The 23131-nt window shown below is 42.4% G+C and overlaps 1 protein-coding gene across 6 annotated transcripts in view; it reads right to left on the minus strand.

Moving 5' to 3' along the window:
• Cald1 (caldesmon 1) overlaps window positions 1-23131 on the minus strand; it is a 175671-nt gene that overhangs the window by 54311 nt on the left and 98229 nt on the right. The window contains exon 1 of one of the 6 annotated variants that reach the window (XM_071611839.1): window positions 14989-15248. The exons of the other annotated variants lie outside the window; for them this stretch is intronic. Coding sequence (XP_071467940.1) covers window positions 14989-15041 — 53 coding nt within the window. The 5' untranslated portion in view covers window positions 15042-15248. Of the gene's footprint in view, window positions 1-14988; window positions 15249-23131 lie in introns of those variants that run through there. 6 annotated transcript variants of the gene reach the window in all.

A 23131-nucleotide genomic window follows, 5' to 3' on the forward strand; every position in this document is an offset into this window, starting at 1 on the left:
GCAGAAGTTCTCTGTTTGACTGCTACTCTGGGGCATGTCTCTTCCCTCTATAACTCTTCCTCCATCATCTTCCCTTGCAAATTTCTTATATTTCTCTCTACATTCTCTCTCTCTTCTCACCATCAAGCCTACTGTTGCTTTTGGATTTTATGAGATATCTGATTAAGCCCAAACAATTCAGTATCAGTAAGTAAACTAAGCACATTTGATTTAGCTAGTCCTTTAGAAATATTTTCATGTGCTCTTGACAAAACTGGTTCTGTAATCCCATAGAAGTCATTAACATAGACCAAAACAGCTAATCTGAGTGCATCACGGGATGTCTTGTCACTTTCACACTTAATTTCAGAGTAAGGTTCTTAAGTCAGTTTAAACTGACTATGACCAGAGCTGTGTGACCAGAGCTCCTGTGCTAATACAGGAATATTCAGAGGTGAATGATTGGATTATGAGAGCTGGAAATGAATCAGTCCATCCTAGTTTGAATGGACTAACAGGTGGAGCATAGCTGGAGATGGTGTAACCTGGAAAGGACCGCCTTCCCTGTGTCCCTTTCCCTCTCGCTCTCTCTGTCTCTGCTTCCTGACCACCATGAACAGACCAGTACTCCACCACCACACTATCCTGCCATGATATCCTGCCTTACCTGGGGACCAGAGGAGTGCAGTTATCCCAAAATGGACTAAACTCCTGGAACCATGAGCCAAAAAAAAAAAAAAAAAAAAAACCCTTTTCCTTCTCTATGTTGTTCTTGTTGGGTATTTCATTCACAGCAATGAAAAGCTGACACCTTTCTTCCTTAATAATGTAATAGCCAGTAAGGAAGTGGATGGTAATGAGTTCTTGTAGATATCTAACTAATCTGCAATGCTTCCAAAATTTGAACCTCCTCCCTAGTAGGTATTGCAATCATATCCACAAGTTGTCTTTAAACTTTTTTTTTTTTCTTTTCAATTCTTTGGTCAGATCATCCCATCTTGCTAGATACAACAATTACACAATTTCAGGATGTGAATTTGGCTTAATATTAAAGGAAAAATCAAATAAAATGGTATTTATTAAGTAAATTAAATGTCAAGGGAATTTGCAGGGACACAGAGACAACATTAAAAATATAACTTCATTTCTTATGACTTTGAAATGAATAAACTGCTTTCAACTGCTTGGCAGAGTCGTGTACTCCTTACGTACATGGGAAATAACATTCAAACAATACTCATGTGTCTGGAAGTTGATTTTAGTTGAAAGCACAATTCCCTACTGTTAAGTTTAAAACAGCTGGACTGAACCTCCAAACCTAAGAAGAAACCTGTCTAACTCGTTTCATATATACACTGTATTTTCTTTAACATTTCAAAACATCGGAAAGAAAAAGGACCCAGCCCTGTAGGGAGCTGGATGATAGAGAGAATGCATTCAGAGTGGCAGATATCAAGGTTATCAGCCTTGGCTGAGATTAGAATCACCTAGGGGAACTCTTTAAAAGTCCTGGATGCCTAAGCTGGGCCCCAGATCAATTAAATAAAGAACTGTATGGGGTATGAGCCAGGCATGAGAACTTTCCTCAGCCTGGTTAAGAAATACTGATTCATAAAGATGACTTAGGAAGAGTTCAGGCCAGATGTGGTTACGAGAAAAGCCAGGTAGGGTCATTCAGAAATCAGAACCAGAGAGAAGAAGTCACAGGCAAGCACTCGGAGATGAGAGGGGAACAGGTGAGCAAATCGTCCTTATCTTAATGCCAGACGTTTTGTTTTGTTTTTTCCTTTTTTAAAAGAGTCAAGGTGTATCAATATTTATAAGCAAAAGTAGGGGCTGGGGATGTGGCTCAAGCGGTAGCGTGCTCGCCTGGCATGCGTGCGGCCCGGGTTCGATCCTCAGCACCACATACAAACAAAGATGTTGTATCCGCCGAAAACTAAAAAATAAATATTAGAAATTCTCTCTCTCTCTTTCTCTCTCTCTCCCTCCCTCTCTCACTCTATCTTAAAAAAAAAAAAAAAAAAAAAGCAAAAGTAGGTGTTAATGTCATTACACAGACACATTCTTAAAACTTACTAAATGTTGGTGAACTACATGAAGTGGTATATCCCTTGTTCTCTACATGGCCAAATTAGACCAAGTCCAGGCCCACCTTCATCTCCTCTCCTGGGGACCAAGAGGACTTAACCTATGACCTCAGCCTCCTGAATGAGGCAAACATCATATAACCCCAGCCCTGTGTTTTCCCATCATGGATCAACTGTCAGGAAGACAGTCCTAAAGCTCAGCTAAGGAGCTGTGAAAAAACAATTCCTACAGCCTGTTTTACATAATCTGAACTGTAAAAAGAGAAAAACCAGGTCGGGAGTCAGCCAAACCAACAATGTACCTGCCAAACCACACCTTATCCTCCTCAATCAGCAAAAATATCATCCACCGCCTGACTCCCTTACCTCACCCACAGGAGCTCCCTCGTTCCCTTATTAGGACACTGGCAGAGGCAGAGACCGCTCCTGTCTGAGGGCCCAGGAGTGGCTTCCACAACATGTGCAGTTCATCAAAACGAGAGTAATATGCATGGGTGGGGGAGGGCGGCTGGAAAAATTAAATCCTCGCTTATGGAGGAGAATCCACTCTGGGTAGGCCACAATTATGGTTTTGCTGGAAAAGAATTTTTTTTTTTTAAAGGCCAAACCAAAAAAACACCATCCTAATTTTTTTTTTTTCCCTAAGAAAATGCACTTTTAGGAAGGGTGTTTTTGAAGCATAGAAATGCAATTAAGGAAATTGCAATTTGAATGCTTGTAGGGAGTTGAATATATAATCAACAAACACCCAGTCTTTGCTTGGGCTGTCTACATTGGTTTGTCTTAGTTCTAAGACTTTGTACATGCACCTGAATGTAGAGGAGTCTCTCTCTCTCTTCCTCCCTTCCTTTTCTTTCTTTCTCTCTCTCTCTCTCTCTTTCTTTCCTGGAGTAAAATAAAAGCTCTGTCTCTCCTCCTGCTTCTCATCCGCATACAGGGTTACCTTCCCTATGCTCTGGCCCTAGTCCTGGATTGGTCTTTCTTCCTTTTCTCACAATGGACCACAATCCAAGCCAGGCTGTTTTTCTACATGCTGTTGGTGCAACTAGAAGTAGCTTTCAGGTCCAAATAAGACATCCTGCTGTTAGAATCAGTGTCAGCAGGGCTGTCCTGTTAATCCCATCCTGTTTGGTGGCTAAGCTGTTTTCAGAGCCAACTCATGAACTCAGATCCATTCAAGAAATAACAGCTTGCAACTCTTTACAAAGCACATTCATCACATACGAGATCTAATTTGATCTTCACAATCTTGGTGAGTCGGGCAGGATTCCCATTTCTTCTGCCCAGTGGAGGAGCTAGGCTCAGAGGGGCTGGGTGACTTGCATTCAGAGCCAGGACATCACTAAATTTTTGGACTTTGCTGCCTGGTACTGTTTTCTGCCTCAAAGATGTCAAAGTACCATGCTCTGCTCAAATAAGGAGCGCTGAAACTGACCAGAGAAGACTTAAGTCCTCAAGTTCCCTTTGGGGCCTCTAACAAAGGGTATCAGGATCCCCAGCAGACTCAAGGAGACCCCAGGAATCACATCAGCCCCTGAGATTGGACTGTGGCTGGTAAACAACCAATTGCTAAATTTTACTCCATTCATTTCTTTCCAGATATCAGTTCTCTGACTTTGTCAGGGCAGAGTTTAGAAGTTAAGGTATAGAGAAATTCAAAATTATGGAAAGATTTTATTTTCTTTTAATTGGCATACATTTCATGGGAGTCTGGGTCTCCTACTGGGGGAAGAGGTACATCGTGACCTCTTTTGAGGGGCCCAAAGCAGTATTTAGTCCTTTGGACTATTTATTTAAGGTAGAATCTTGCAGATCAAAGACCTTCCTTGAAACCCTTTTCTCCATCCCCTCTAGCTCTGCTCCTCAAGGAGGAGAAACTTGCTCATCGGGTAGGATCTGATGTAATAATACAATTGCTGCCAGATTCACCCACTCAAAGACCAGAGGTTAGAGCTTTGAACGCACACACAGGGACTAACATTCCCTCAGTGTTAAGCTGGAGAGAGCAGGGGGGCCACCAGGAGCCTGTCATTACACACACCCAGGCAGGAAGAAGTGGGCAAGTGAATTAACCTTTGTGGCCTTGTTTTCCTTGTGTGTCACATGGAGGTAATGGTAAGTGGAGGTACTCAGAGTGCTGGTAAGGATATGATCCACACCAATATATGCAAAGTGCTTAGAACAGCGCTTGGCATATAGTAAGTGCCAACAACTTTTATGATGCCATTATTATTGTTATCATCATTGTCACGGCTGTCCTATGGGAAGAGGTCCTGTGCTTACAGGTCTTCCGGGGCATGCTATTATTTCCAAACAAGGGGGCAAGAGGCCAGGAAGATTTTTCTAATTCAAGGATCTCAAATTCCTTTTCATTGGTAATATTAACACCCGAGAAAGCTGGGAAATGCAGAATAAACACAGGGGAAAATTATTATTTGTATTCCCCTGTTCCTCCTCTGTTGATTTCATTCTCTCCCATTTTACTTTTTTGGAGGGTCGATGGGGAGAATCAGGCTAAAAATGTCCAATGAATGAAATGCCTTTCATCCCTTATTTTCTCTAGCTCTTTTTAAATCCATGTCACTTCTTGTTAACATGTAGATGAAAATTTATCACCAGAGAGCTCTATCTTTCCATGCCAGAAAAGGCATGTGCACTGGCAGAAGAGTCTAATCCGCCTGTCTGTTCTTCTGTGGGGCTGGCTTAGGATTCCAGACCTTGAGGAGGGTCGATGATCGGAGCTCAATGCTGGGAGGTTGGTTCTGACTCTTGCTGGACTGGTTTAGACAGAGGACAGTCAGGGAAGGACCCAGCTGTCCCACTGCCCCAACTTCCTCCAGCCATCTGGCATTGTACACGTCTCAGTGATGATTCCACTTACTGCTTATGAATTAAACTACCAAATGGAATGTTAAAGCTTTAAACTCTTTCAGTTTTTGTCATGCAGTGTGACCTCTGAAAACTAATGTGCTGACCTAACCCCTAGTACCTCAGAATGTGATCTTATTTGGAAATTTGGCCTTAAAATGAAGTCATTAAGTTGGATTCTAATCTAATATAATTGGTGTCCTTTAAAGGCGGGAGGGTGTTTGGACCCAGACATGGAGTCAGACTTGCACTATCTGAAGAGGCACAGGAGACTAGAGAAGGGTCAGAGGATTGCAAAGATGCTTCTAGAAGCCTCGGAATGCCAGAGACTGCCGGCAAGCACCAGCAGCTGGAAAAGACGCTTGGAACTGATTCTCCCTCACAGCCCTCAGAAGGAACCAAAGTTGCCTGTAACTTACTTAACTTTTGTAAAACAGTTTCAGGTTCCACTCAACATGGAGAAGGCAAGGGGAATTCTCACATAGCCCTGTTCCTACCGTCTCACAACCTCCTCCACTCTGGGCGGCCCCTCGGGTGGTGCTTTTACGACAACAGGTGAACCTACATCAACACGTCATTATCACCCAGAATCCGTGGTTTACACTATTGTTCACACTTGGCCTCGCATATCCTGAGCTTGAACAAGTACAGGACATGTATCCGTAATCATTATATCACGAGGACTATTTTCACTGCATAAAAATCCTCTGTGCTCAGCCTATTCGTCTCCCCTTCTCCCCTCTCTTCCTCCTTCCCCACAACCCTTGGCAACCACTGATCTCTTTGCTGTCTCCATAGTTTTGCCCTTTGCGGAATGTCCTATAGTTGGAAATGTACAGTGGCGTCTTTTATGGCGACTTTCATGTGGATGAAAGTTTTCTCTATCCCTTTCATGACTTGACAGCCCACTTTTCAGTGTCGAATAATATTCTATTGTCTGGATGTGTCACAGTTTATCCACTCACCCACTAAAGGACATTTGTCCACACACCCATTGAAGGACAACCTGCCTGTTGTTTTAAGCCACTCAGCATGTGGGACTTGGTTAAGGGAGCTCAAGGAAACTAAGACAGTACTCAATTTAAGGATTGAATGGTTTTATTTTGTTAATAAGTATTTTTAATAATTTCTAGCACCTCTGCTATTTATTTAGGTGAGTGGCTCATTACACTGAACCAGCAGTCTATTCTGATCTGTTAAGATACCTCTGCTGTGGGCTGGGGTAGTGGCTCAGTGGTAGAGCACTTACCTCGCATGTGTGAAGCACTGGGTTAGATTTGCAGCGTGTGTATAAGTAAATGAACAAAATAAAGGTCATCAACAACTAAAAAGAAATTTTTTTAAAAAAAGATACCTCTGTTGTCTCCTTGTGTGCTCAGTTTAACTCTGGCTGTGTGCCTTCTGTCCTCTGATATCTAGGAATCTTGGATGGAGATTTATCTGTCGATCTGATTAGTCTCATAAAATGTTAGCCTGTTTTAGGTCCCCAGAAGTAGCTGGGTCCTGGAGCCATTACATTTCCTGGAGTTTAGGAATGTTGTACATGGTCTCCCTCCCAGCCCACCAATCTTGAGATCCAGAAGAAACAGACAGAAAATGCTTCCCTGAGTCAAAGTGGATGTTTAAGTAAGGTCAGACATCTGCACATTTATATAGGGAAGGGAGAGGAAGTGGGAAAGAATATTTCCCATGGTACTAACGTTGTACATAGACCTGGGATTGTTCTATCTCTGACTGCAAGGCTGTTTCCCTTGGGTGAATAGAGATTATACATACTTCCTGGATGTCCTTCATGCAGTGAGGTTCAAAGCAAAGGCCCTGCCCACGCTTGGGTCTAGAAGCTTTTTCCATTTTGTGATCAGGGAATGTTTACGTCTCAGAAAGTTAATCTCAGAATACAGTTTTTTTCACAATGGGCCTCTCCAAGAAGCAAGAGGTTTGCCCAACTTGTGGAGATCTCAGCAAACTTCAAAATGTAGAGGTCATGGCCAGATTTGTTGCATTTAATTCTAGGAAGCCTGCATACGGATTTACGGGTTGAACTCTGTTCCCTACAAATACATGTTGAAGTCCTAACCCCAGTACTTCAGGATGTGATCTTATTTAGAAACAGGGTCTTTGCTGATGTCATCAAATTAGGATGAGGTCATTAGGGTGGGACCCAATCCAATAAGACTTCAACACAATCACAGACATGTACAGAATGAAGAATGTGGGATGAGACATAGGGATCATGGCCCAGGACACTTCTGGGGCTACCAAAAGCTGGAAAAGGCAAGCAAAGTTCCTTCCCCTGCAGATCTCAGAGGAGCACAGCCCTGCTGACACCTTGAATTCAGTCTTCCAGGCTCGAGACCTGTGAGACAATAAGTTTCTGTTGTTCTAAGCCACCCATTTTGCAGCACTTTATTATCGAAGTGCTAGGAAATTAATTTGATTCATAGTGTCACTGGTGATTACCTAGAGCTCCCTCAGACTCATCTCCTAGGCACCCCATTCACGCCAGTTCTTATCATTGCTACTCAAGTCAACCCATTTCCCTTTTTTGGAGCATCTACCAACACCAGGCACCGTGCTACCCACTTGACATATATTTTCCTCTTTTTGTTGATGAGTAGATTAAGTAAATTGCTCAGGGGTGTGCCAGTGATAAAATGATGGGACTAGAACATGAACCCAAGCTTTTCTGGGTTTTGACATCAATATTCTTAATTGATACTCTCCTCCCCTGTCAAGACCACTTAAAACTGGTGCCATTTGCTGGCAAACCAATCCCTGACTCTTACCATATCCTCCTTCCAAGTGTAACTGGTTTAGGCCAACTAAGAAAAGCAGTCACTCTGTTTTGTCGTGCCCTCTCCCCCAAAAAGGTCAGTTTTCAGCAAATTTCCTTTAAGATTAGAGTTGGCCAAATTATAGCAGTTTGGATTCTCAGTTTATATAGTATGTGAGATGAGCTCTGATTTTCTGAAAAGGAGAATTTTTTGTTTAAATTTTTTTTGTAGTTGTAGATGGACACAATGCCTTTATTTTATTTGTTTATTTTTTTTCTTACGTGGTGCTGAGGATAGAACCCAGTGCCTCACACATGCTAGGCAAGTGCTCTGCCGCTGAGCTACAGCCCAAGCCCCCAAGGAAAAATGGTTTAATGAATGCATACATTCTGCTGCCTTTGGCCTCTGCCTTAGTCACTTTGCTGGCTGGGTGTATCATGCCATTTGCGTGGCTCATTCCCTTAACTTTCACTAAACCAGCAAGGCAGATAGTTTCTTTCTTTTTTTCAGATGGAGAAAGTAGGGTACAGTGAAATTAAGCAACCTGCTCAAGGTCACACACTTAGTAAAGAGGTGCGACTTAACAGATGTAAGAGTTCGAATATCTGGCCTCGGTTTCTCTTCTGCCAAGAACATGGACATTTGGTGCTGAGAGAGCTGGATCTGTGCAACAGGTGTTGAGACTTCCCCCAACCTGCAGGATGGCTTCACCCTGCAGAGGCCACCTGCTAGAGAGCACAGCTGAGCAATGGGTCCTCGCTAAATGACCCCTTCTGCTGCAGGAGTCCAGCATGCCAAAGCCCCTTGGCCTCAACCCCCTCATTAAAAAGCTGTGTGAACACAGCCTTTTTCAATCAATTTTAGGCATATCATACACATTTCATAAATAGCTGTGGAAACTATCTACACAGAAACTACAATGGTCATGACGTCGGCTTAAGACTAGGTTTCAAAAATTATTCAGATTTTATGCATTTTTATGTGTTTTCTCTGAAACCACACAGGCCTTTGGTGGGGTATTGCTGAATGATGCTTCACTTTTTGAAACGCTAAAGTAAGAAGTTTATATATTTTTTCTTTGGAGTGAATGTCGTCCTTATTTTATTATTATTTCATTTTCTCTCTGATAGCATACAAAGTAAAAGGGAGTGATTTGGAGAATCAAATTCTCGAAAAGAGGTGTGAAAAAATTCTTTGTAAACATCAATGCTGTAGTTTGGATCTGGGATTGTGTCCCAGAGGCCCTGTGTTCCAGGCTTGGTCTCTAGACTGTGGCACTGTTGGGAGGTGGTGGAACCTTTAAGAGGTGGGGCCTAATTGAGGAAGTTAGGTTGGCAGGGACCTGCCCTAGGAGGGGGCTGGATCCTAGCCCCTTCCTGTCTTTCTATTTCTAAGGGGCCATGATGTGAAGAGGCCTCCTCTACCACATGCTTCCACCACCTGACATGATGTACTGGGCTGCCCCAGGCCCAAAGCAACAGGTCCAAGTGACCATCACTGAATGAACCCACGAGCCAAACACACCTCTCCCTTTTAAAAGTCATCTCAGGTTTTTTTGTCACAGTGATGGAAAGTTGACTAACAGTCAGCAAACAGTCGTGGAGAAATAGAAACAAGACACAGAGAGCCCAGATAGCAGGCAGAGCTCGCCTGGAAGGGCCAGGCCCCAGGATGGGTCAGGCCCTAACTAAGAACTTAGCAGAACTTGGAAGGAACATTCATTCTGATCCATGGCTGTGTGAGATAAGGTGTAGAATACAGTTATAAGGAAAAGTGAAAGATCGATGAGAAAAGTATCACATTTTATTTATAAATTGTCTTAAAACTTTCTTGATTAAGTGATCTCCCTTGCCAGTTAGTTTTGTTTAACATTAGTTGCTTTTAATAAGAAGTAGTCTTAAAAATGTGGAAATTAGTGTTTATAAATCTATTGACATGCAGATAACATCAGGCAAAAGAACCCATCGACCACCTAGTTGCTTTCTTGATTTTAAAACCAGAAACAGTATTTAAAGGCAGAGCAGAGAGGATGACCCAGCTGTATTTCTTAAATATAAACCTAGTTACAACATCACAAACAAATGTCACTCTGAGATTTTCACTTATGAAGTTGCATCATATCGTAGTCTGTTTAAGGATCCCAGCCCAGTTCTATTAAGAACATATGGTCTCCCTAAGTTGTCCCTTCAATATTAAATTTTAATTGGGAAAAGTAAGGTCATTTAACAATAACTTGCACTGGATTTGCACTCAATGTTTTTCTGTACACTTTAACTGGTGTTATCGAGCTGGATGTCCTTGATCACCCTGGGATCTGAACAGAGCAGGCATTAGCATGTCCATTTGATCAGCTCTGTTGCAAGTTGAAGTGACTTTCTGAAGAGATCTCAGCTCTGATTACAGAAAGGGCTAGACCACAATCTAGATCCTGTGATTCCATCCAAATAAACCTTTCCTTCAACCTCCAGATGGACCCCTGTATCCCATACCCTGGGTGGTCACTGACTAGCAGAGCTTCCTAAGCTGCTCTGAAGGGAGGAGCCAGAGAACTAAGATCATGTGATATGTTCAGTGTTTTTCAAACTTCAGTTTGGGACCCATTTACAGCTTATGGCATCTATCTACTGGGTCATAACCAGCATTTTAAATGAAATAGAATGGTACAAAATATCAGAGGAGGCTGGGCCTGGTGGCTCACACCTGTAATCCCAGCAGCTCAGGAGGCTGAGGCAGAAGGAGTTTAAAGCCAGCCTCAACAACTTATCGAGGCCCTAAAAAACTCAGCAAGATCCTGTTTCTAAATAAAATATAAAAAAATGGCTAGGGATGTGGCTCAGTGGTTAAGCACCCATGGCTTAAACCCCAGTTTAAAAAAAAAAAATCAGAGGACATCATACATAGCAAGGGTGAACACTGCTTTGAGAAACATTATATTTTGATCTCTATCTAATGTATTTATTTCAGAAGATCACAGGAAAAAAAGAAAATTGAGAATGGGGATTAGATAATGTTAATCATGGATCAGTACTGCTCTGACTGAAGCCACATCTCTAAATGGACTGTGTTAGGTGTGTGTGTTAGATGGTAGGTATATGCAGATGATCAAAGAAAGGCTTATGAAGTGGCTGGGAGGTTAGAAGCTGAGATAACCTCGAGGTCAGAGCCTGTACTTTATTCTTTTCTGTTCTTAGTTCCCAGTACAGCAGAACTAACCAGCACAGGAAACCCTCAATGAATATTTGTTGAATGAATAGATGGAAATGAACAAAGTTTACAGATTTTTTAAAGACTCCTCTTAAAAATTCAATTAGGCTTGGAAATAAATCCAGGCAGCACTACATTTATGGAGAGCCTATTCCAAAACTTTCATTTGTAAATTGTTTTTTGGAACTTCAAACACCATTCCACATGGTAGTTGGGAACTCAGGCCAGCCACCCAAGATATGTCAGAAGCTAGTACGGAGAATTGAAGCTGTATTTCTGTGGGAAAAGGCATTCTAACTGTCTAGTTAGGAATGCCAGAGGCAAATCAGCTTCCAGAGGAGAGCAAAACTCTCCCCTGATGCCCCATTGCTCTTGCCCCTGGTAGACTCAGCTCTACAGAGCCACTTTTGATAGGCTTGGAGAGATGTGATAAGCAGTGTGAAGTGAGGGCTCCTTTCAAGTATTAATAGGTCAAAGGTAAGAAGTAAAAAGGAAAGAGCAAGGCAGATAGCATCAACTGTGGCTACCAGATGCCTTATTCACTTGGCCATTTCTAGGAAAGACACACAGAAAAATCTAGAGCCCTTCAATAAAGATTTGGAAGGACCAGCTCCATAGAGAGTGCCCAGTATGTGCAAAAAAAAAAAAAAAAAAGACCTTTTTTTTTTTTTGGCCATTCTCTTATTTTTTATCCATAAACATTAGGGTTTTCACTCTTCACCAGATAAGAGGTGCAGAAAACTCAACCACATAAAACCTATCTTTGAACCCAAAAGTCAACAAAAAGGACCAGAGAGGTATGCAAACCAGCAGTCACAAAATGGACATGCCCTTTGCTTTGTAAAAGAGAAGGTCCTTCTAACTGGACTATTGATTTTTACTTTGAACATAATATTAACCAACAGGTTTTCTAGCATGCTTAGCTACAGCAGAATAGAGTGGAACACTAGAGAAAGGTGCATTACTAGATATTAGAAGAAATAAAAAGCATCAATAAAGAAGACACAAAATAATAACATAATAACGAGATCCATTTCTGGTGGGTATCTTATCCTCTGAGGTATCCTTATTTTGATGCATGACTAAAAAAAAAAAAAAAAAAACTGTTCATGGTGATAACTCCAAGCTATTAGAAAGTATCTCAAATGTATTATTTTCAAGAAGGGAGCAAAATAGTTTCCATTATAATTATTACTATTTACAAATCTAGCATCCTGGAAAACTGGAATGCTACATTGCGATATCATACTGGATAAACCATGTATTCCTATGCTTTTTATAAGTCTGAACATTTCTGTGTTTATTTCTTCTGTCAATTTTGCAGAATCTTATAAAATTATGCCAATCATTTAATTATTTCTGGGCAATGTTTTCAAATTAGTTCTCTTGGAAAACAGTGGGATGAACTAAATAATTTCCCCTATTTCCTTGATTCCATAGACTTAAAATTTATGTCCCCTTCCACATTTGTGACAAAATGTGACACAAGAAAAAACTTTAAACTTTTATCCCGAAGATATTTAAAAGCATCTTATTTTTTTTAAGAAATGTAACTCTCAGTGGACTAAAACACAAATATTTACAGGAAACTCAAAATCTAGACTCAAGTAAACTTTTGCAGGACTTTGGGGAAAGGATAAAATAGCAGTGAAAATAGTAAGTTGCAAATGCAGAATCTCTTACTGATCTTACTAGGAACAAATTAAATACACCTTGAAACATAAAGAACTGAGTAGCCATTCACACCTGCTCTTGAAAATAACATGGCCCTTGTGCAGGTCTTGGCGTTCAGGAATTTTAATGTACCTCATAAAAAAAATCGCTGCCAATCGTGTTCTGTAGGTGATGAAACTGAGATAAATTATCTGACGGAAATGCAAAGGAATTCTGAGTTCATTTGGTCGGGCACCTGCTTTAGCATTTAGTCTGGTACTTCTTACAAAACAAAAGGTGCAGAGGCTTTGTGTGTCAAATGAACTGAAATGAAAAGTGTAAACTTAGATGAAATGAGTTTGATTTCTTCAAACTAGAAAACTTCCTATTTGTATTGGCATCATTCTGTATGTTGAAAATTCAAAATAGTGCCTGCCTTCAGATGAGTTGCCATCAATGGAGAGGAGGACAGACAGGTCTCCGCTAGCTTTAGCACAAGGGTAATACTAAAAGGATGGATAAAGAGAAAGGAGAGAGAGAGCCCAGGAACTGAGGAAGGCTTAGGGAGGAAAGGCAGTATTTGATCAGGGCCTTGAAGGAAGTCAGAAGCAGACATGGAAAGAAGGGTATTTATTCTCCGTGCAGGGAATAGAGTGAGTCAAGAGATGGAGGTGGCTTGTAGATAATGAGTTTGGGAAGCTGTGAGAGAATAATTTGGCCGGAGCACCGGAAGGTCAGAATGGGAAGGAATATTGAAGGCAGAATGTGGAGAACTTTGTACGTTGTATTAAGCAAAATGGGCTCTATCCTCAAAGGCGGAGATGGTGTGTGGGGGTAGATGGGAGGACTGGATTGAAAGGGGACAGATTCTGAGGCCAGGGGCCAGATGTGAGGAAATTACAATCATCCAGGTGGAAAGCAATAACTGTTGAAATTCAGGAAGTGACAGAGTGAGTGGAGAAGAGTGAAAGATGGAGAAAGAAAACTGATGGAACCACAGGCGTGTTGGAGTGGAAAAGACAGCCAGGGCCAGGTGTCTAGGGGAGCATCTGGGAAGGAGAGTGAGTGAGAAATATGTTTTTTTCCCAAGCATTCCAGGCTCTGCGGCAGACCAGCTGTGAGACCCGGCCAAGCCTCAGTTTTCCTCCGCTGAGCCTCAGTTTCCTTGTCTGAAATGAAGGCATTCAATGAGAACAGTGGTTTCTGAACCATTTCGTGGAGATCTAGGAATCCAGGGACACTTTAGTGGAGAGGACAGGGGTAATGGGAGAGTTAGGAGTGGGTGTAGTGTGTGCAATGGGCTGGAATTGGGCAGTGTTGTGAGGATCCAGCGCTCTAAATCCAAAACCTATTTAACCAGAACATCTCCTCTACATAATAGGATTTCTTGTAAGACCAAATTGGATTTTTAAAAAAGTGTGATAAGCACTGGACTATACAGATAACCTCTCAAGTCCCTTGAGCTCTCACACTTGTGTGATCACACTTAAAGAAACTTTCTCCAAGAGGTCTGCTCAGATAATGGCCCTGGGGCTCGTTTTTTAGGACCCCATCGAGTTCTTCTGTTTATTTGATTAACTGTTGCACAAACCCTTGGAACAACTGGAACAACAATTGTCATTCTGAATCAGTGCCAAAGCTCTCAAAAATGGAGAAGCCTTACTGAAAGCCCATTTGGGGTGGTTACTCCTGCGCCATACTTTCCCCCAAGACCCAGTAAATTTTTCAATCCTCATAAACGCCAGTGTGAAAACAGCCCTGGCCGCCGGGGCGTGCAGAGATGGCTTCCCCCATGGATTGTCCTCTGACTTGGGGTAGGTCAGTTACCCCAGTGGGCTCCCTTTCCTCCTCTTGTAGAACGGGAGCATTGCACCAAGCGATCCTAGAGGCCCCTTCTGGCTTTCACATTCCAGGGACTCATGATCTCAAAACTTTGGAGCCCTTTATCTGAACAATTCCCTGATCAATAGCATATGCTCTGGGTCTTGTTTGGTCCCAGTCAGATGGTCACTGTACTGAAAGCGCCAGGCTGTTTACTTTAGGGATTGGGCAATGCGAAATCTCTGAGTCCTGCAAATGGATCATTCTGAGGCAGAGAGGGCTTAGGTCTAAATTAACAGCAGATCTTCAGCAACACAATGCTTTGTAGATTAGTATTTGGATTGCAGAAACCCGTGCCTAGATGCAAACCCTCAACATGGAAACGAGGGGAATCAGAAAGTCAGAACCACCACGCAGCTGAGACCTGAAAGTTTCAAGCAGGTCTGGATCTTGCATACTTGCCTTGCTTTCCGTCCCCCGTCTCCTCTGCCCTCCCACTCCCACAATTTTTTTTTTCCTCGTTAAGCCACGATTCTTTTTTTATTATTTTTTAAGGAAAGAAAGAGAAGAGAAATCGGAGAGGCTAAGTGCGGACTCACTGGGACAGCGCGGCCAGGCTGCGTCTTCCGTGGGACCCGGATCCGCCGAGCATGTCCGCAGCTGGGCAGGGGCGGCGGGCCGCGGAGGCACCCCGGGGACCTGGCCGATTTGTCAGGGCGTGGGCCGGACCCGCCGATGGGCCATGTCATCTGCGACTGAAATGCAGTGTGCAGGATGCTCCAGTGTCGTCCCTTTGTGTTAACACTTTGGTCTGTCCCTGTGACGAAAGTCTCTGGGCTTGTCCTCAGCCAAATCTACTCCTCCCCACCCTTTCCCTCCACACAGGATCATCAGAGAGCTGATTGTTATTTTTTACTGTAATCTCTCTAATAGAAGCCCATCGAATTTAGATTCGAAGGGCACCACTTGTTTGGAGATTTCCAGATCCTTATTGCTGCGTGGTAGGGGCTGGAATCTCCAGTAGCATTCCTAAGGAAGAGTTCATATCCTTAACTATATGGAATAAGTAACTATCCCAAGGGAGGGAGGGAACTAGTCAAGGGAAAAGATGCTGATGCCTGTGCTGGCCTTTTGGAAAGAGTTGATCATGGTATTATTACATGCAGACATAACCCAGTTCTGACAAGATCAACAGAAATCGGCCCACCGAAAAGTTCATCCGGGTGCCGTTCTCAGGCCCTCCTCCTGAGTTCTGTTCTCAATTAGCATTGATGTAGGCGGCTTCCAAAGCAAACAGTTCCCACTGAGAAATCAAATCTGAGAAACTCCTCTTATCCCTTTTATCCAGGGAAAGATGCATGACATAAAAATGCAAACCAAATGCAAAGGATGAAGAGACATGGATTCTGCTCAGTGATGGGCTGAACTGTACAGGGTGTTTGGTGCTTGCAGCGGTCTGGAGCCGGGAACGTGTCAGAACAGGGTGTCCATGGGCATCCATGGCACTCAGAAGATGATCTCACCAGCCAAGGTGGGCAAAGGAAGCTGGTCAGCAACAGCTTGGAAGGCAAACAAATTCCAGCCCCTGAGGAGGGGGTGTTGTTGATTCTATCTGGAGATGACACCATCTCGGGTTAAGTTATGAATGCATTCCTTCATCTCTAATGAGCAATGAATACGTTGGTGCCCAAGGACCTAGCTACTTATGGGACTGGCTTTCTGTCAAATGAGTAGAGTAACTCAGATCCCCACAATGTAGGGTTAGATTATTCTCTTGGTAAATAGCAGAGGCAATCCGTCTCACACTGCCCATTTAATTTTCTGCCCTTTGATTGCATATTAAATTCTAGGGTTTGCTGTTGCAGGCAGAATTTACCTCCTTAAGATGTCTATGCCCTAATCTCTAGAAACTGAGGAATGTTCCTTTATACTGCACAAGGGAGTTTGCAGATGTGATTAAACTGAAGACAATGAAATGGGGGGGATTACCCTGGATTATGAAGGTGTGCAATCTAATCATATGGATCTTTAAAATCAGAGAAACTTTTCTGCCTATGGTGGACAGGAGATAGGACAGAAGAAAGGTCAGAGAGGTACTACTGCTGCTGGCTTTGATGATGGAGGAAAGGGGCCCAGAGCCCAGGAATGTGCAGCCCAGCCATGCAGAAAAGGCCCAGGAAATGGATTCTCCCCTAGAGCCTCCAGAAAGGAATGTAACCCCGAGGACACCTTGATTTCAGCCTGGTGAGATCTGGGTCATACTTCTATAGACCTGAGGATAACAAGTTTGTGTTGTGTTAAGTCACCAAGTTTGAGGTTATTTGTTACAGTGGTGATAGAAAGCCAACATATTTGCTCATGATATTCATTTGACCTTGTGAATAAGTTTTACCTGACAATGTCCTTCCCCCTTTAATCCCCCCTCCCACTCCAATACTGAAATGGCAAGTATAGTTTTGTCATGTTCAGAAAAAATTCTGTGGTTTCCAGGCCAGTAATCAGCCTCTCCCCCTTTCTCTCCTTCCCTTACACACACACCTTGCCCTTCACAGAAGAGAGCAAGAATGTAGTAATCTTCCGCTCAGGTGCCCATATTCATGTGCTAAAGGTCTGCTAATGTGCAGCTGTGTAAAGGATACTCACTGCGCTATTTTCCTCTGGTAGAGACAGGGAAAGGGAAACCTTGTGCATGCTCTCAGCTGGCCCCTTGTTATTAATGCAGTGCATCTGGGGAGTAGCTGTCTGTCTCCAGTGTGCAACAGTAAAATTCACTGGTGTCATAACTCATGCCATAGTACTGTCATGGAAATAGAAGTGAGTCTTGGACCTCAGTCAGACACCAGCAGAGAACACGGAGGCCAATGACGGGGCAGATGTGATGCAGGGAGAGGCAGGAAGATAACAAGTGAATCAGGAGCTGGGAGCAGACTGGGCTGAGCAACAGCTTCCAGGTGGTCCTCTAAGCCAGAGGCTGGGGGTGGGGGCAAAGCAAGGAGAATTAGGAAGAACAACCAAAAGGTTATTTACAAACAGTGTTCTGCACAGGCATGTGATTTCACTGTGTGGTGGAGCCTGGAGTCCAGCTTCCAGAACTGGCATCTCTGAGAACTGAACTGTAATGACCATTCTTTGGCACTGTGAACAACAGGGCAAGATAGTGGGTGTCGCACATAGGAGACACTTCAGGATTCTAACTTGGGAAAATAAAAATCTGGGCCATGCGCGGATTACTTATTGCATCCCTTCCTTCTGGATGCTTTATTGTTTAATTTTTTCATCAAAGAGATTCTGGGCTGGGAAGGTTTGATGGAGGTCAGTGTGATAGAAAGGAACAGCTCCCACCACAGGGTGGTCCTTTATTAATAAAATATGATTTTAAAAATAACTTTATTTCATGGAGGTAGAAGACTGGACCACATGATCTGTTCCAGACTTCATAGTCTGCAATAGTTGTTTAAGAACAGCTTCTACTTTGGAGCGATTCCCTAGAGAAAAGAGAGGTATGTGGAAAGTGCCATATGCACTGCAGTAATGCACTTAAGTCATACACACACACACACACACACACACACACATGTGCATCCATGCATACCTGCATGTGCATATACACTCAGAAACATAAAGCACATGTACATGCATTCACGTACACATATGCAAACACACACACGTGCAATCCACATACCCACACACAGCCCTCATTTTCTGGAAAATTCAGGGCAGGAGTCACACAGTCTTAAATTTACTTGCAACAGTTTGAAAAATTTAAAGAGGATTTTTGAAAAGTTTCTTGGAGCTCAGTTTTCTTATAAAGAAATTCATAAATTCTACACTCTTAGGCAAGAATCTTGCCTAGACAGCAGCTTACCAAGAGGTAAGCTGCACTGCAGCAGGTCTATGCCTAGACTCAAGAGGTGGCTAGGAATGAAAGAAAGTAAAGGGGTTAACTACATAGATGCAAACAGAATGCCTTTCCTCCTTTCCACTGGCCCTTCTAGTATTCTCTCCCAGCTGACGGCATTGCCCTCACCATGGCAGTGAACATATCTACTTAAACTATATTGCATCAAACTTCTCAATGATATTGTTTATTAACAGCCTAAGAAACATTCTCAGGAAACACTTCTCCCTTTTTGCATCTCCCTTTGCAGAAATTATAGACTCTTTTCTCATTCTGCCTTAGAGTAACTGCTTTTCCTTTCCTCTCCTTCTCTATTGAATCTCTGCAGCTCCCCATCTTCCTTTAGGAGTTTGTGGTAGCAGGTGGAGGGTGGGGGGATGTATGGGTTGCTGTGGACAGTTACCCTCATCCTTCCAGTCTTCCAAGTCTTCCAGTGTGACTCCTGCCCTTCCTCGGAGTCCTTGTGGTCTGTGCTAACACTGTTTTCTTCACTATTCTTTTCCTCTTCTGCTCTAGCCCTGTAACAAGGACTGGGACTGCTACACTCCCTTATTGCCTCTGTGATGGCGGCCATATTGTTTTGTCCCAGCCCGCTCCCCACCCATTTAGCATTATTTAAATATTATTGCAAGCAAGTCACTGCACTGAGTGTTGTCGGGGATACAAAAACAAGAAAGGCAGTCTTGAAGGGAGGTAAGAGATGTACCTAAACGTCTCACCACTAGCTGGAAAGTGAACGGTGCTCTGAAAGAAATAGAGCTGAAGTGCTCTACTTCTAAGGGTGACATCCTACGATGGAGGCTCGGTTAGTCACTCTTGCTCTCAGTTTGTTCTGTTATCATGTTAGACTTCCTGTTGCTACAATAGAAACCCACTTCTGTCTCTTGAGGCCATCGGTATTAAGTCATTCTTTTGCCTTGTCTGTTCTAGGCTAGATCCCAATGCCCATTCTCCACCCTTTTAAATATAACAATCTTTAAATGGGAAACCAAAATGGAATGTAATACAGCTTGACCAAGGCTGCGTGTGCCTGGAAGAAGTCCTCCTGCTGCCTGCCATGTTCCTGCAAACACATCCTTACCTCATTTTCTCATTGAGAACAGCATCTGTTACAGAGATCATCCAGCTCTGGACTAAATACAGGTTTATTTCCTCCCCCTCCTGCTCCTCCTGATCTTCTCTCTCCCCCCTCCCCTTCCCTCCCCCTCCCCCTTCTTCCAGACCTGTTGCTTAGTCTATTTCCAGTATTTATTTGTAGAGCTATTTTGTTATTATTATTTGTCCTTAATATAGTGAACTTTATACCATTTTCAGAGGCCCACTTTTCAACTCTTTCAGGATATAGTATATATTTTTCTTGTCTAAAGTCTTGGTAAGTTAAATAAGAAACTCAAGGACTGATATCAAAAAACAGGAGAAAAATATATTGCAAGTAGCATCTACCTGAATTTCAATAGTTGAGAAGTCTAATTACCTACTTGAGGCAACACAGAGTTCAAGGTTGTAAACTGCATCAAGAGTATGTTCGTATGCCTCTGTCTCCCTTCTGAAACTGAGGGCTCTTTGAGGAGAGCATTATGTCTTACCCGTCTTTGTGACCCTCCTCTCACCCTGTTAAGTGCAGTGCCTGGAGGAGAGTATGCTTCCTATAAAATGCGTTACACAAACCAATTAGCACACGTGACTTCATAAAGAGCAAATCATGACCTTGACCAAGTTAATCTATTTTTTCTATAATTGAATAAAAAATTGGAACATAAGTGGTACCAGTGGTGACCCAGCCTTCTGTTTCGTCATGTCCACTATTGGAACTGAGATATATTGAGCAGCATGCATAACTGAGTGGTGAGGTAGATGAGCTGTCTGAGGGATCGGGATGTCATTTACTGCTGCAAACTTTGGAATTGGTCCTTTAGCCCAGCTGCATTGCAGCAGGTCTGTGCCCCGAGGAAAGGTGGTTGCGGAGGGATGTTGAAGCTGTTTCCACAGGGAATGTGCTAAATTCAAGCCCAATTTCAGTGCCTAGGTGATATATAGTAACATCAGATAAGAGGATCATTATCCTATCTTCTTTTTCCTTGTATGGTTTCAGAACTCTGGAGGACTTAAAAGAATGCAAGGCCACTTTGATACCTCTAAGTTTGAATCTCAGGGCATGTGATAGTGCACAGAGGCCAAAAGATACTCTCAGGGTGGGGTCTAGGGCAGGGGCAGTGGAGGGTCCTCTGCAAGTGACTTCCTGGCAGAGGGGGCCAGGGCCACACTTGGGCAGGAGCCAAGCAACAGGAGGAGTCATGGAGGTGGCACATAGTAGTTGAGCATATCCTTCAAGAGCTTGTGTGACACAGCCCATGGGGACTCCCAGAAATAATCAGTACGGACTTTTTTTTTTTTTAAATTGGAGGTAAAGTGGTAGTCCTGTATAAACAGGGACCATTAAGAGTAATTTTATTATCACTCAAGTAAGAATTGTTAATGGTGTTCAGGGGAAGGTTTCTTTATTAAATAAAATTTAACTTGATATAAAAACATTACCATAAGAAGTTGTATGTTTTAAAAATTGAATTTTATTCTGTAATTTGACAAACTAAAATGAATTTTAAATACTACAATGGTCATGTACATGCCCACCATCCAGCCCAAGTCCCAGCTAACTCAGTGCCCTATGTGCTCTAGAACAACATTCTCTTCTTTTCCTCCTGAAGGTAGCCATTCTCCTGAATGTATCTGTGCACAATTGACCATCTTCAAAGCTGATACTCTGAACTCTTCCTCCCCTTTCTTTCACATGCATCTCTGGTCTCACCCCAGTGGGGTTACCATGAATACCACCAGAGTATGTACTTAGTTCTAGGGTGGACCAGGATGGAAGTGTGTAGTGATCCATCATTGTTCTCTGTCTTGATGTTTCTGTATTTTTCAAGGTGAGATGCAGGTTCCCTCAGCACGAGTCTATTACTCAATTAAAAAGAGGACATTCTTTCCTTACTAAAGCCAAACCTCAAGTCCTAGCCTTGCCTGCCAGTTCTTCCCCTGAAGCACAGCCTGACTTCTAGCTGTACTCCCAGTGACAAACTCACACATACTTTCAATCAGCATGACACGCCCTAACGTTGATCAAAAAGGTGACTGATGCTCAGTGTGGATTATTCCTGTTTGTCCTCCTTTGCCTGACATTTCTTGATGCTCCCCACCCTGACCTGAAGAGCCATCTTTTCTCCAGAATGCCTTATTCTCTGTCTTTAATGATTGTTTAAGAACCAGTGGCTTGCTCCAACCCACGAAGTCTTTCTAGGTTTGACTTTATTTCCTTGTAATTTACCATCTGACAGGGAGAGAGCAGGAAGTTTGAGCCCACTCTTGTTTGCATGTTTTTGAGAAATAATTATGTCGTAATGTATGAGTCAGCCTCTTCAGCTAGCTCACTACAAAGTTCCTATTTTCTGTTGAAACTCTTTTGTACCGATTATTTAGGTCTATTCTGTAAGGTCTTTCTGAAATCAGGGTTTTAATCAGCTGGACTATTTTCTTTGCCTGGAGAGAAAAGTTTCTATCTTAAAAGAATTATGCCTCTAACTCCCTTTTGCCCTCCAGCTCAAAACTCATCTTTAGAACAATCAAACAGTGCTTGCAAATAGTAGGGCCTTAAGAACAGTTTCTTGAATGAACAGTTGCCAACGCATGCCGACAAATTCCTGGCTCTGGTCTCAGTGAAAATAATAGTCCTATCTCCTTTATATGATTCTAGGAAAGAAGTATATACAGGAAAAATACAATTTTTATGCATAGGAAACTGAATCTAGACCATAGTGATATATTTTAGAATGTAGATTTGTTGTACATAGATGAAGTTAAACTGTGAAGGGAATTCAATTATCACAGGGGCTCTAAGGATAGATTCTAGTGCAGGAGAAAGGTCAAATCTTCAAAGGAAACATGTCAGTTCATAAGCCACAGAATTCTCAGTGAGTCTGACTCTTGTTCAAAGTATCTAAATATTTCTACAACCATAAATATATTTGCTGGTGTCCACTTTATGCATCTGGATATTAAATTCACACATGGCTTTTATAGCTAGAATCAAATCCAGCTTTTTTCCCAGTAATACTATATAAGGTCTGAAAATATATTGATTTCTCCTTTTGGAAGTCAGACCTGGATTAAAGCATATTCTTTCCCATTGCTATTGGCCTACTTTTTGCTTTGGATCCTTTAAGTATTGTGCTTATTATTTATATTATAAATGACAATATAATTATAGGTGTTATTATATGGTTTAGGTACTGTCCTATTTTGTAATAATGAATCACATGAATCAGTACATGATATCTACAGAAATAAATATGGATCCATACACAGAGTCTTATTTATTCTTATGTTTGTATGTATATTTTTTTTTCTTGCCAAATATATCACAATCTTTTTTTTTTTTTTTAATTCTGGCACAGATTTGCCCTAAAAATCACTTTTGCCTCTTATACAGCCTAGAATAGTGTTGGGCATAAAACAGATGGTCAATAGGTACTTGTCATTTGCTGTCTGGGTTGATGAGGGACAACAAGGGAGTAAAGAAGCTGCACCAAGAGGACCAGGACTGGTTCTTCCAAAGGCTTCTACTGAGTGGCCTTTTCTGGTTATTCATCATTACACAGGATCTAGGTGCTGTGCTGCACCAGAGACTGGATTTGGGGAATTATACAGTTGTCAGAGCTCAGAGATACTGACTAACTACAGAAACAGGAAAGACTGATGTGTATATCAGAATGCCGATTCATTAAGATAGAACAGATGACCTCCCTCTTCAATTCTGGGAGACTCTTACTCCCCAGCCAGGACATCGCCCA

This window comes from Marmota flaviventris, chromosome 1 (genome assembly GCF_047511675.1).
Source record: "Marmota flaviventris isolate mMarFla1 chromosome 1, mMarFla1.hap1, whole genome shotgun sequence".
NCBI classification, from domain to species: Eukaryota; Metazoa; Chordata; class Mammalia; order Rodentia; family Sciuridae; genus Marmota; species Marmota flaviventris.